This window comes from Oratosquilla oratoria, chromosome 9, assembly GCF_046742065.1.
Source record: "Oratosquilla oratoria isolate Oo_2021 chromosome 9, ASM4674206v1, whole genome shotgun sequence".
NCBI classification, from domain to species: Eukaryota; Metazoa; Arthropoda; class Malacostraca; order Stomatopoda; family Squillidae; genus Oratosquilla; species Oratosquilla oratoria.
This window is the reverse complement of record NC_134785.1, coordinates 80,811,015-80,825,597: the sequence shown is the minus strand read 5'-3', so window position 1 is coordinate 80,825,597 and position 14,583 is coordinate 80,811,015. Positions and strand designations below refer to the sequence as shown.

General features: G+C 45.7%; 1 protein-coding gene across 17 annotated transcripts in view; it reads right to left on the bottom strand.

The window, feature by feature from the left end:
• The window catches only part of LOC143028642 (uncharacterized), a 614,584-nt gene that overhangs the window by 307,720 nt on the left and 292,281 nt on the right, over nucleotides 1–14,583 (bottom strand). For all 17 annotated transcript variants that reach the window (XM_076191067.1, XM_076191062.1, XM_076191063.1 and 14 more), the window contains one exon: nucleotides 8,263–8,367. In XM_076191067.1, the coding sequence (XP_076047182.1) occupies nucleotides 8,263–8,330 (68 nt within the window). In that variant the 5' untranslated portion in view covers nucleotides 8,331–8,367. The remainder of the gene's footprint in view (nucleotides 1–8,262; nucleotides 8,368–14,583) is intronic.

Genomic DNA, 14,583 nt, shown 5'->3' with positions numbered 1-14,583 from the left:
GTGTGTGTGTGTGTGTGTGTGTGTGTGTGTGTGTGTGTGTGTGTGTGTGTGTGTGTGTGTGTGTGTGTGTGTGTACGCTCACGCATGTCGATTTAAAACATTTCCTTAAGTGCAATGGTAGTGAAAAGATCGTTCCTGTGAAGAGTACCCTTCGGTAATTATCTTTTCATTTCAGGCAAGTACTATTCTCAGCGCTGAAGCATACTAAGTCTCCATCCCCAAGTACAAACGTAGATCAACTCGTCTTTCTTCACTGCTCCACATATCAGTAACCTGAAACAAATTATTTCGTTCGAACTGTTATTACCATATTAGTTATCACTCTTTTTTCGGTGTACTGGTTTCCGGTTGTTTAATGTATAGACATGGGACAGATAGACATAAAGAAAGTGAGAGAGAAAAAGGGGGAGCGTGATTATAACAGTAATGTTGAATAGATATGGTGAAAAGGCGAGTGGAAGTTGTGTGTGTGTGTGTGTGTGTGTGTGTGTGTGTGTGTGTGTGTGTGTGAGTGTGTGTGTGTGTGTGTGTGTGTGAGAGAGAGAGAGAGAGAGAGAGAGAGAGAGAGAGAGAGAGAGAGAGAGAGAGAGAGAGAGAGAGAGAGAGAGAGAGAGAGAGAGAGAGAGGAAAAAAAAATTGCATCAATCCGACCAATGCAGTACCTCATTACACAGTTGCCAGTGACCACCGGATGATTTGCTACTCTGAATTCTTGTAAACAGCCTCCGCCACCTAAAACCAAAGCACATATTGATGTATTTGTGTTATTTAAGCTTCTGAGGATCATTTCAACACTGAATTATATCGCTAAGCATTCCCCAACTGCTTCTAGTTCTGGGTTCATAGTTCGGTTTGCGAGTGTGGCTCCATTGCACTAAAGGATCTCTTAAAATCTTTGGCGTAGTTCTGGAGAAAGTATGCATGGCGTTTATATATATATATATATATATATATATATATATATATATATATATATATATGTGTGTGTGTGTGTGTGTGTGTGTGTGTGTGTGTGTGTGTGTGTGTGTGTGTTGTGTGTAAATTGGTTTTGAATAGTTGTCACACCACTTCCGGTTTACTACCATTAACCCGTTTGCCTAACAGGACACTTGAAAACATTTCCAGTTTCTAAAATAAAAAGCTATCTCTTCACAAAAATTGCCTAACTTGAGTTTAATTGCTACCTAAAATACAGAGGAGACGGAGACCGCAAATATATACAAAAAATTAAGTCATCTAGCGTTAATAGGCACCTCAGGCAAGTGACAGTGTTTCCCATGACATCATTCACTATTGACGATCATCTATATTATCACAATCACTACCCTCATCATCATCATCTTACTATCAATATTATCATCACCATCATCATTACTATTATTGTTATTTGGCTACAGACTCATTATTATTATTATTTTATAAAGCAAACTCTTAACTGGTGTCACAGAGAGGAGTTCCCATATCCCAAATTTAGAGGGACGAGGCAAAAAAAGCCGAGTGAGGATGACTGGCGAAGATGAATGCCTCCTCTTGTGGACGCGGCTGACAGGACTGGGTAATCACAGACCAGCAAAATAATAGCAATAATAATTAGATAAATAAATAATACACACACACACACACACACACACACACACACACACATATATATATATATATATATATATATATATATATATATTGCTATAGTTGGGCAGCAGATCCTCTTTTAGGCAAATGTCATTAAAATTTGCAGCAGCTTCTGCGTTCACGAGTTTTTTGCTGACATTCTCGACTTTTCTTATGCTGGCGCGCTGTGTCGTGCTAAGTTCTCTAATGACCTGGCCAAATAGCATTGGTGGAATAGGTAAAGGCATGGGAATTATCTTAATATTTATGCAGAGCTTTCGCCTAACAGTTAGGCATCTTCAGTGCTAATGAGTACAGTGTGTGGGAAATGATTATAAATACACAATACACAGATCACAAACACTTCAGTGCTGATCCGGTTGACCAATCAGGAAGCAGGACGCGAAGCGCCGCCCTCGGGCCTAGCGGCTGTGAGCCGTAAGCTGACCTCGATGTCTTTTGATGTGGGGATAATGAATGGGTCCGGAGTCTGTCTGTTCATGGTAGGGTTTTTATCTTTTATGTATAAAGCTTCTAGGATATGAAGGCGTGTGTGGTTTGTTTCTGTCTGTAAAATAGTGATGCCCTCCTCCAAATTCTTTCTTGTCAGTGGGGTCTGATGTACATCTTCGTGGTGTCGCTTGATGGCGCCATTGGAGAGGTGAAGGGTGAGGCGCCTCGTGAGCTTCGTCGTAGTCATCCCTATGTATGTTTCATTGAGGGCTTCACAGTTCCCTTTTCTACAGGAGTATTCATACACGAGATGGCTACGCTGAAGTTCCGGTGTCCTCTGGCAAGGGTTGTTCTTAATAAGGAGTTGGGATGTCTTCATGTTTTTATAGAAAATAACCAGATCTATTTTGTCGTTGTCGTTGGTGGGTTTCACGTCTTTGTAGATGATTTTTCTAAGGGCTTCCTCGTCGGCTCTATAATGGGTGGACATGGTGTTTTTGTAGAATTTTTTTATCCTGGCTTCTCCTACTAGCTTATCTGCTGGGGTTGAATACCATCTGTCAAGGTGCTTATTGATGGCGATTTGCACCTCTCTATTAGAGAAGCCATTGTTCACCAGGACCTGCGTCGCTCTGTCGAGCTCTGCGTGGGTTCGGGCCCAGTCGCTACAGTGCGTCAGGGCCCTTCTGACATAGGCGTCGATTGTGGACCTCCGGTAGCGTTGAGGGCATTCACTGTTACCGTTGAGGCAGAGTCCTGGGTTGGTGGGCTTGGTATATACTCCGGTCCTAAAACCTTGAGAACTGGCTTCAACTTGTACATCCAGGAAAGGGAGCTGCTTACTGATGCTGTTCTCTGAAGTGAAGTTTAGGCCGGAGACCCGCTGTAGGTTGTTCCTCAGGTCTTCAAGCTCCCTACGGTCCCTCACGAGGACGAAAATATCGTCTACGTAACGAACGTATATGGGAGGCTTTCTGGTAGTACTGAAGACCTCTCTCTCCACCATCCCCATGAAAAAATTGGCGAAGAGGACTCCAAGGGGCGAGCCCATAGCCACACCATCAACTTGTCTGTAGAGTTGTTTATTGGGACCATAGAAAGGGGCTTCCTTGGTACAAATCTCCAGCAGTTGGCGTAGGAGATTTTTGGGGATCTTCAGCTTTGCAGGGCCATCCTCAGGGTAGACTACCTGTAGGATGTAGTCTATGGTCCTATCCACGGGCACGTGGGTGAAGAGAGACTCCGCATCGAGGGATGCGATATCCCCTTTGGCATCGACGCCTTTGAGGATGGACAAGAAGTCAGCGGCAGATTCAATGCTGTAGTCCTTAGGAATGAAGGGTGTTAGGAGGGCGTTCAATCTTTTGGCTAAATGATAGGAAGGAGTCGGGATCTGCATAAATATTAAGAAGATAATTCCCATGCCTTTACCTATTCCACCAATGCTATTTGGCCAGGTCATTAGAGAACTTAGCACGACACAGCGCGCCAGCATAAGAAAAGTCGAGAATGTCAGCAAAAAACTCGTGAATGCAGAAGCTACTGCAAATTTTAATGATATATATATATATATATATATATATATATATATATATATATATAAATGTGTGTGTGTGTGTGTGTGTGTGTGTGTGTGTGTGTGTGTGTGTGTGTGTGTGTGTAATAAAATTAAATAAATAAAATCAAATAAAACTACAGCTTTACATGGGTACAAGATAGAGGTAAAAATTCGAAGCTTGAAGGAGGAGCAATTATGCGTAATATACTTTGAAGCCCCCTCACTCACTCACAAACCCGACAATCACAGATGCTGCGTACTTCTAACAAGAGGTAATGATGACAACAAACACGAACCTTCTATTTACACGAGTGTTCTAACTATAATATCCACTGCAGGATTGCCGGCCTTTACCCTGGTGTGCACTAACATAAAGATTATACTTTTGGATTATCTTACCGCAACGAAGTCAGTGGGGTCCATCACTTTTACCTTTTGTTGTTTAAAACATAGGTCTCCACTTGGTCCTAAGTCCCCACTCAAAAAAAAAAAAAAAAAAAAAAAAAAAAAAATCGAAAACCCGCCAGCCAGGACTCGAACTTACGCACTAGAGGAGAAGAACGCCCTCAAGATACATCGAAGTACTGAAGAGGCCAGCGAGGGCGAGGGCATAACATACTGGAACGTCTGTGTACATGAAGAGGACGGGGAGAGAGGGTCGCAAAAAAAGTGTCCCTTTTCGAGTACTGTCGGGTGTACGTCTTAAGGTACTTGGACCCGTGTCCTCAGGCGCACGGGTTCGAGTCCTGCCCTTTGGGTTTCTACTCCTTCTACAGGGTATTTATTCGTTCTTGCAGTGGTCTGCGATTTTTCAGTTCCCCCAGCGGAGGAAACCATGGCAAAAGACATTAAACCAAACGGGAAGGGAGAACCTGTCTACGTATACAGGAAATTATAAGATAAATGTGATTCGCAGAACGATGCAGTGATGCAAGAACTCACCAGATACACACACACACACGCACGCACACACACACACACACACACGCACGTGACCAAATTGATAATGTCTAAAGTATGTGGAAAAAAGTCATACAAATGCATTAATACCTGGAATAGCTATAGCCCAATCTGAAACAATACTGAAGTCAAAATCTAAGATAACTGGAAAATAATTATACAGAACAAGTTGTAACAATGAATGAATTTGAAGCTACGTATGATAAATGTGTGAGTAATAGGAAGGACCCCATGAGCCTTCTTTTCATGGATATTAGAATTACGTAAATAAACATATGGTGTGCACAAACACGCACGCCCCCCCACACACACACACGAGCACTCAAACAGCAACAATACATAAATACATGTAACAAATACAAATACATAAATTGCACGGTGCATGGTAGCTAAAAGCTATGTGCCAAGTAAATAAATGACATAAACTACTTGACGAAGTAGCCACGAAATTAAATAACTGCGAAGACAAGAAACTATGTTAAAGACCGAATTAAATGACGTGGATTGCGACAAGCGATGATTCCACTTATCCAAATGACCTGTCACGAAAGAGTCCTAATGTGAAGCCGAGACAAACTGCCCGCAGTCATAAAACCGCGTGATTCGCCAAGATCTTGGATCATGTGCTGGATCTGTGATGGACAGTACTGGACGCACGCGCACGCTTGTGTGTGATTCGCCATGGTCTTGGATCACCTATTAGACTCTTGATCGACAGCTATTTCCCTTCCAGAAGAGAGCTCATATATGACCGATCTATGGGTAATGCTGTGACCTTACACGCACACACACACAACTCCCCGCCCACGAGAGTTGGAGTAACGACTCGCAGCGCAGCGATACTGAAATCATTTCAGCCCTGGGGGGTTTCGAACCCGGACCGCCGTAGTGGCGGCCCGGAACTCTAACCACTGCACCATGAGTCGCGCGCGCGTGTGTGTGTATGTGTGTATGTGTGTGTGTCTGTGTGTGTGTGTGTATGTGTGTGAGAGAGAGAAAGAGAGAGTGATAGAGGGAGAATTTACCAAGGCAAAAGTAAAATAAATAAATGGAAAGCAACTCACTGTTGCCTCAAGTTCTTCTGACTGGAAACCCGTAACCCCGCAGCACCAAGCAACGGTCCTTGGGCCGTCCTACTAATATCTCTGGATAATTTTGGATATCTGTTTGTGTAGTCTACGCACGGGACTTTCCATGGGAGGCTAGTAGTGCAATCGCTGACTGTTTAAAGAGGAAAATGTGAGGGGGAGAGAGAGTGTGTGGGGGGGACAGAAACCATGGTTCTTTTCAAGCACCTTGTGCCTGACCCTGAGAAAATGTACAAGAATGAAATTTAAAAAATTTGGGCCCCCGGCTCTGGGACCGTGTGCCAGCCACTAAGGGCTGCACCTTCGAGTAGATGTGAAGAGTTGATGGGCTTCGAAAATGGAATGCAAAGAAAATGAATACAACAGGAAACAACACAAGAAGAAAAAATCTTTAAAAAATGGAGGAGAGAAAGAAGAATTACAGAAGATGGCGAGGCTTGTATGGGCCCCATTTTATTATTATTATTATTATTATTATTATTATTATTATCATTATTATTATTATTATCATTAGTTATTATTATTATTATAATGGTGCGTGGAAAATCATAACTGGAAATAAAGATAAAAAAAAAATCAATTGCGGGAGACTTACAGAAGATGGCGAGGCTTGTATGGGCCCCATTTATTATTATTATTATTATTATTATTATTATTATTATTATCATTAATTATTATTATTGCTTTTATTATTATTATAATGGTGCGTGGAAAATCATAAGAAATAAAGATAAAAAAAAACATTTTCAATTGCGGGAGACTCACAGGAGAGGAATTTGTATAGGGAGAGAATGTGCGGACCTGTGTTCACACTAACGTGGATGGAAAGTACCTTGATGATGAGACATGTTCATGATATTTACGGGTACAAAAGTCAATCGATTTGGTGGAAATCCGGGGGCAGTACGGAGGGCGCTGCGAAATCAAACAAGGTGACCAAGACGACGACGACGACGACGAGGAACATGATGCCTGTACAATAATCCTCAGAGGTGACGGAATGCTTCAAGGTAGAGGTGAAGTAGAGGCAAGGACGTGTGACGTCACTGTGATTGTGTAAAGTGTGCACGAACCGTTCAGGAAGTAATCACCATCGCGAAGAGGGCGAGAACAAGGGTAGCGAGAAGTGGACGACGACGAGGGCACAACGAAAGCTAATTGCAGATATCAGTGACGTTTGGAAAGACAGGTGACGAGAGAAATTTCAAGAGTGGACGTCGTCGATGAAAAACAAGGATGAGATGGGTCCAGGAAATACCTTCTGTGATCCATCAGCCGGAAAATAACCTGGAAGAGGTCCCGGGTTCCAGTTTTTAGACACCTCGGACTGGAAATAGCAGCGGACGATGGAATGAGGAAATGGAACAACGACTCACGGATCGCAAAGTGACGAGATTCCTTCTAGAATGTGTGTGTGTGTGTGTGTGTGTGTGTGTGTGTGTGTGTGTGTGTGTGTGTGTGTGTGTGTATGTGTGTGTGTGTGTGTGTTTCAAGGAAGGGTTGATTTCAATCAGAGCAAAAGTGACAATGATTGAAAGTATATTATTAGAACAGCCACACCTTCGTTTGGAACAAAGCTGAAGATATGAGGAAAACAAGCAAGAGGATATAAGAGAAAAATGAATGAGAAAAGGAGTGTTGGGGTTGGAGAGAATATGAACAAAACAATTAGGCTGAACAACAATTGGGGATCAATAGCCGACTGGCCAAGAGTGAGCGAGTCAATGTGGAGAGTAGGAAAGAATGTGGGAGACTGACAAAGTGTACAGATAATGAGTCTATGGGTAACCTGAGGGAGGCAGAGGCGGAGATGCAGGATATGGGGAAGTGGAGAAGAGACCAAGTGAGAGCAGGAGAGGGCGGGAGTACATAGACTTGACCTACACATGAGACATCCGAGGGGGATAAAGACAGGCACAAGTGGGAGAAGCTTACACTATAGAATTATTTTTTGAAATGGATATACTGTTGTCTACTTCTCAACTTTATATTCCAAACTGTGCCCTTGTGTCAGAGGCCAGGAAATTTGACCCATCTTTACACACACCTTTCTAGGGGCTTAGAGACCGTCCTGTTTAGGGAAGTTTACACTTTCCATTCCTAAAGAAATGCAAAGTAACCGAAAACACACACACACACACACACACACACGTGACCCAAATTAATTGTGAATCACATTTAAATATCTTGTGTGTGTGTGTGTGTGTGTGTGTGTATTCACTTGGTCTTTGGATCACGTGTTGGACTCGTGATCGACAGCTATTTCCCTCCTGGAAGAGAGCTCAGAGCTCGTAGGTCCGATCTATGGGTAATGCTATGACCTTACACACACACACACCCAACTCCCCGCCCACGAGAGTCAGAGTAACGACCCGAAGCGCAGCGGTACCGAAATAATTTCGGCCCTGGGCAGGATTCGAACCAAGAACTACGGGCCATTATAGTGGCAGTTCAGCGTTCTACCAACTGCGCCACCGAGAGAGAGAGAGAGAGAGAGTGTGTGTGTGTGTGTGTGTGTGTGTGTGTGTGTGTGTGTGTGTGTGTGTGTGTGTGTGTGTGTGTGCGTGTATGTATAGGTCGTCAGAGAACACTTACATTTGTGACTGTGGTTTGCTTTCTGGCTTCCTTCGCTTCTTGGCCAGGGCGGGGGTGGTGGAGCTCATCTTGACCCATGCCGGGTCCTGCACACACGGGCCCAGCCTGCAACAAGAAAACAAAGCTTATTAGACCTACGTAAGCAAATATATACATATTATATATATATAAAATAAAATAAATCACGCAATCAAACAAATAAATACATATACAAAAGACTTTTCCCCCTTACAAGGGAGGTAGCTAAAGTCAAATGGCATAAAATCCACTCCCATCTATTCCATCCCCACATACTGCACTCCTTTTCACCACCCCTCCCTTCCTCTTATCTTGGGTCCTCCTGGATGACGGGTCATCACTCCATCCGGCCCACTGCCCTGGGTCAGAAGCAATGCAGCAAGACACAGCACATCCAGAGCAAGGCCGCTTCATTTAATCAAATATACAAAAAAAGTAATAGTAATAATGAAGTGACATCCGCCCCTGAAGAGCGAGTGCAGCTGAGATCTGTTCCTTCCCAAGGATACCCTGAGGAGCGGCGGCTATGGATGGCGACACTCGTTGGGGTGCCGAGACATTCCTCAAAGGACTCCGCGGGTAATTTATATTTATATCGTGGGTGTGTGTGTGGGTGTGTGGGTGTGTGGGTGAGCAAACTGACACTACTGGTGGGGGAGTGGGTTGGGTGGAGAGGTGTGAGTCTCCCACACCCCCACCCACTCGCCTCTTACTCAATATCCAAAAATTCTCTTGAAATTCAATTTTCTTCACCTCCCTCCTCCAAAACGTATTTTAGGTTTCCTGAAAAAAATCGCTACAATTCATAATAACTTGAGGGAGAGACTATCCATCCATTGCGTTTATTTGAAACAAATGATGATGTTTCAGAGTCTCACTGATTTACGCTTCACTTGCACACTTTTCTTTCACGTTCACTGACGCATGCACACACGCACACATCTACAGACAGACGTTCAAAGAACATGACTTTGCATGGACGGAAGTACACACACACACACATGGCGCAATGGTTTGAGTTCCTGGCTGCCATTACGTCGGTCCGGGTTCGAATCCCGCTCAGGGCTGAAATAATTTCTTTCGTTGCGCTGCTAGTCGTTACTCCAACTCTCGTGGGTGGGGAGTTGAGGGTGTGTGTGCGTGTAAGGTAACATTATTACCCATAGATCGGTCATATATGAGCTCTGAGCTTTCTTCCGGGATGGAAACAGCTGTCGATCACGAGTCCAACACGTGATCCAAGATAATGGTGAATGACACACGCACGAGAGCACACACATCCATGTAAACACGCCTATGCAGCAGCCCACGGAACCAAATACAACCGACTCCCTCGGCGTCTCGACCTAAACGCTCTTTTTTTTTCCACGTTCCATCAACAATAACAGAAGCGTTTCCGCAACAGGCAGCAATTACAGACCAACAACGGGCTCGACAAGAAAGAGAAACAACCCGAGAAAGAAAAAAAGAAAGAAAAAGAAAGAAAAAAATCTCCACCCCCGACCTCGAGTCAGCCAATGACAACCCGCGACATTTACCTGGGGCGGTCTGAGAACCAATCACCAGCGAGAACTCAACGAGGGGGGGGGGGGTTGCCTGATGGCCCAGCCTAAGCCACTTGGGCAACGACGGGCCAAAACGCGATTGACGTCACCCTCCACCCCCCCTCCAAACCTTCCTCTCCCTCCACCTTCATCCTGCAGAATCTTATCCTTAGACGGTCATCGGTTCTGAATGCAATCGCTTGGCGGCACTTGACCGTATCAAGACATGGTTGTCTACTAGTAACTCGGGAAATGTTTTACGTACCAAAGTAGTCTACATTCATTCATCTATTTATATTTAACAAGTGAGAAACAATTTTCAAAATCCGAATTCTTTAATATATATATATATATATATATATATATATATATATAGATATATATATAAATATATATATATATATATATATTACAATAACAATATTAATATATAATAAAGGAGAGTGGAGGAGGGAGACAAAGACGAAATTTCATCGATTAAAAAAAGAAAAAATCTGAGGACGAAAGAAAAAATAAGATAAAATAAGATAAAAATAATAAAATTGCGTTCAAAAATACAGTATCATGTATATATTCGTAATAATGACGACAGCACATTGGACGACGAGCTCCTTACCTAACACTTGCCAAACACGAGAACAGAGACTGTATAATATACGGCAGTGCGACCACGAGAGAGAGAGAGAGAGAGAGAGAGAGAGAGAGAGAGAGAGAGAGAGAGAGAGAGATAGAGAGAGAGAGAGACACGAAGAACATGGTGGTGTAACATGTTGCGGAATGACACAGACAAACTCGGGACGGGGAGTGGGAAGAGGAGGAGAGGGGAGGAGAGGGAGAAGAGGAGGAGAGAGGAAAAATGGGAGAGGTAATGGGGAGAGAGCGGGGAGGGAGAGAGAAGGAGGAAGAAGGGAAGGAGAGAGGAGAGATAGAGTGGGAAGTAGATAACAGAGAGGAGGAGGAGAAGGGGGAAAGGAAGAGGGATGTTGTGGGGAAGGAGAGGGGAGAGAGGGGGGAAAAGGGAGAGAGGAGAGACGAAAGAGGGGAGAGGGTGGTGGAGGAAGAGAGGAGAAAGGGAGGAGGGGGAAGGGTGAGGAAGGGAGGAGGTGGAGGAAGGGAGGAGGAGGAGGAGGAGGAGGAGGGGGTGAGGAGGAAGGGAGGAGGAGGAAGAGTATTCCATTAAGGAAAGATCTTCCGCCATTAGACCGTCCACGGCCTCTTACAGGGACACTTACAATTCTAAACTCTAAAGAGTGATCTGTGCGGCGCTGGCACCAAGACCGTTCCTGTGAAGGGTGCACCTGCCCCACGGATCACCCCCCACCACCACCACCCGAGGGTTCGACAGTCACCCTCAGATGAATAAAATCGCCTGGCGTCAACCAGAAGATGTATTATTGTGTGTCACTCAAAATACATGATTGTGTTTAACTAGGTGCAGGAGAAGACGAAATGTGAGAGGTTGGAAGGTAGAGAGGGAGAGTGGAGAGGGAGTACGAGAGTGGAGTGCGAGAGTGGAGGGTAGAGGGGATACTGGAGGTACCGTGGAGTAGTGGGTGGGAGTAGAAGACGAGAGCTGGCGGTGGAGTGTGAGAGTCGATGATGAAATGAACGGAGGGGACGAGAGGCGAGAGTCTACAGTGAGAGAGAATGGTTGCGAGTGCAGTGAGAGTGAAGGGGTGAGAGCGAGCACGAGGATTGTTGGAGTGTGAGAGTAAGCGTGTGGACGTAAAGAGGGAAGATATGTGAGATGAATCAGTGGGGGGGGGGAAGAGTGAAGACATCAAGTACCGTGGGGGGTTGAAGGTTGAAAACAAGAGGTTATTATTACGATAATCCTCCCCCCGACACTTCACAATCGCTTCTATCCAACGAGTGTGACGTAATCATAACGGTGAATGGAACGCGTACGCATAGGAAGGTGGGGGGAGAAAGTGAAAGGTGACGGAGGAGGAGGTGGCGTAGCAGCCGGCCCCGAACGGCCCGTCTCCCGTCACGACCGGTTGCCTAATCTCAGACCCCTTCTGACCCACCCAAACCGCCTCAACTCTCCACACACACACACACACACACACACACACACACACTTCAGGCCCACTCTGTCCAAATTACCCCCATGCTTCTCACTAGACTCTGGGCAGGGGAAGACACGCACACAGATAGAGAGAAAGAGAGACAGAGAGACAGAGAGAGAGAGAAAGTATCACCGAGTAATAATGACAATCTGTCTCGTGGCTAATCTCTCTCTCTCTCCCTGACAACTCAAAACCACCAGTTGAAAGGGCTGGATCTTGTAACAAGGCTAAACGATAACTCTCCTCCTCTTACGTAAAAGGACATTACTCCGCCCCTGTCGGCCTGTCGATCGGTCTCATCAACGGCGGGCCATCTCATCCGAACTGCGAATTCGCTCCTAGTTTCTCCCAAGAAGAGTCTCCGACGACGACGACGAGGAGGAGGAATAAGAGGAGGCAGAAGGGGAGGAGAGTGATGTGGAGGAGAGAACGAGAGAAGGGAAGAAGAGGTGTGGGGAACGGGGGCGTAGGAGGAGGAAAAGAAATAAGGAGGGGGTGGAAGAAGAGGGAAAGGAAGAAACAGCAGGCGTAGGTGAAGGGGAGGGAAGGGGGTGGTAGGAGGAGGAGGAGGAGGAGGAGGAGGAGGAGGAGGAGGAGGAGGAGGAGGGGGAGGAGGAGGAGGGAGGAGGAGGAGGAGGAGGAGGGGGGGAGGAGGAGGAGGGGGAGGAGGAGGAGGGAGGAGGAGGAGGAGGGACTAATTAATTACGACGTCATGGTAGAGGCAGTTACGAGTTCACCCGGAGGACCAAAGACGACCGACGGGCAACCGCAGCGGCAAGGGCGCGGGGGCGGCCCGGCTCAGCCCGAATTCGCCCGAAGTACTTAGGTGTCGTTGCCGTCGCTATCAGCCTCAGCCTCCTCCTCCTCCATGGGCATCATGACTGTCACCATCTTCAGAGTCACACACTCTGATGACAATATTATATATATATATATATATACATATATATATGTATATATATATATATATATATACAGTATATGTATATATGTATATGTATATATATATATATATATATATATATATATATATTATATATATATCAAACATACACACAAACGTTTTAAAATGAACGAGTTTCAATCCTTGAGTACGTCCCACTAAAAGTGATGTAAATAAGCTCCACCGCAAGGACTCGAACCTTTGCCTTAGCGACTGCTTATTATGAAGCAGAGACGATAGCTTTGAGCCGGCCAGACCCTACAAAAGGTACGACCTGAGCAGCAGGACGAGTTGAGGGCCCCTCCTCAAACCCCCGCCCCGCCCCCGCCTCCTGTAGCTGACCAATATCAATTCCGTTGTTTGCCGCAAAAATAAAGACTATAATTTCAGCCGGGAATCGAGTTCTGGCTCGTACTTCCAATAGCTGCAAACGGCTACCCCACTGCCCGTATTGAGGGAAACTCACTGACGTATGTATATGCGGTATATATATATACATACATACATACATACACACACATTCATATATATATATATATATATATATATATATATAATCTGCATACATGCATGTATTTACCTAACTCCAGTATACAGAATAAGAATTGCGCGCGCGCGCGCGAGCGAAACCATGTGCAACCGTAGTATTAAGTGTCCAAGCATCACTGTAAAATTTCGATCAGGAGTAATTAATTACACGACACTTCCAGAACTCAGCATTTCGAAAACAACAAAGAATATATGGGGGGTCGCCGGCTCAACTCCCACACACACAACCACTTCATACACATTAAAATCCATTTGAAAATAACACACTCTGTACCAACACCATTAGTAACTGAATTCTCGCATCAAGTTGGTCTGAACGCAGTCGACCTTACCCCCGTCTCGCCCTCGAGAGGCACTCGAGTGGCAGTGCGGCACCGCGTCGTGCCGCGCCTGCGGCAGTGACGAAGCCGCAGCCGCCGCCGACGCCGCAACTGACTCACTCCCAGCTAAAGGCACCAAACCTGGCGTCACTCGGGCCAACTTCTTCAGCGCCATCTAACGTCACGCGCTCCAGTCCCAAGTCGAACGGTTCGCCCTCGCCTCCTCCTTCTCCTCCTACTCCTGGTCCTCCTCCTCCCCCTTCCCCTCCTATTCTTAGTCCTCCTCCTCCCCCTTTTCCTCTTACTCCTGGTCCTCCTCCTCCCCCTTCCCCTCCCACTCTTGGTACTCCTCCTCTCCCTTTTCCTCCTCCTACTGGTCCTCCTCCTTCGCCTTCCCCTCCTACTCTTGGTCCTCCTCCTCCTCCTCCTCCCTCTTCCCCTCCTACTCTTGGTCCTCCTCCTCCCCCTTCTCCTGTTTCTCCTCCTCCTTCCTCTTCTCCTCCTCCTCTTGGTCCTCCTAACATCCTCCTCCTCCACCTCTTGGTTCTCCTCACATCCTCCTCCTCCTCCACCTCTTGGTCCTCCTCACATCCTCCTCCTCCTCCTTCGCCTTCTCCTCCTCCTCTTGGTCCTCCTCACATCCTCCTCCTCCTACTTCTCCTCTTTCCCCTTCTCCTCCTCCTCCTCTTGGTCCTCCTCCATCGCCCTTCCGTGTGATACTGATAAATCTAAAAATTATAGCGATAAACAAATAAATAATAACACAAATATAAACGAATACAAATAGAGACATGAATTAAGACTCCCCATCCCACTCCCATGAAGTGGAAGTGAGAAACCCATGGTAGGGCTTTCCTCTACCATGGGTTTTTCAC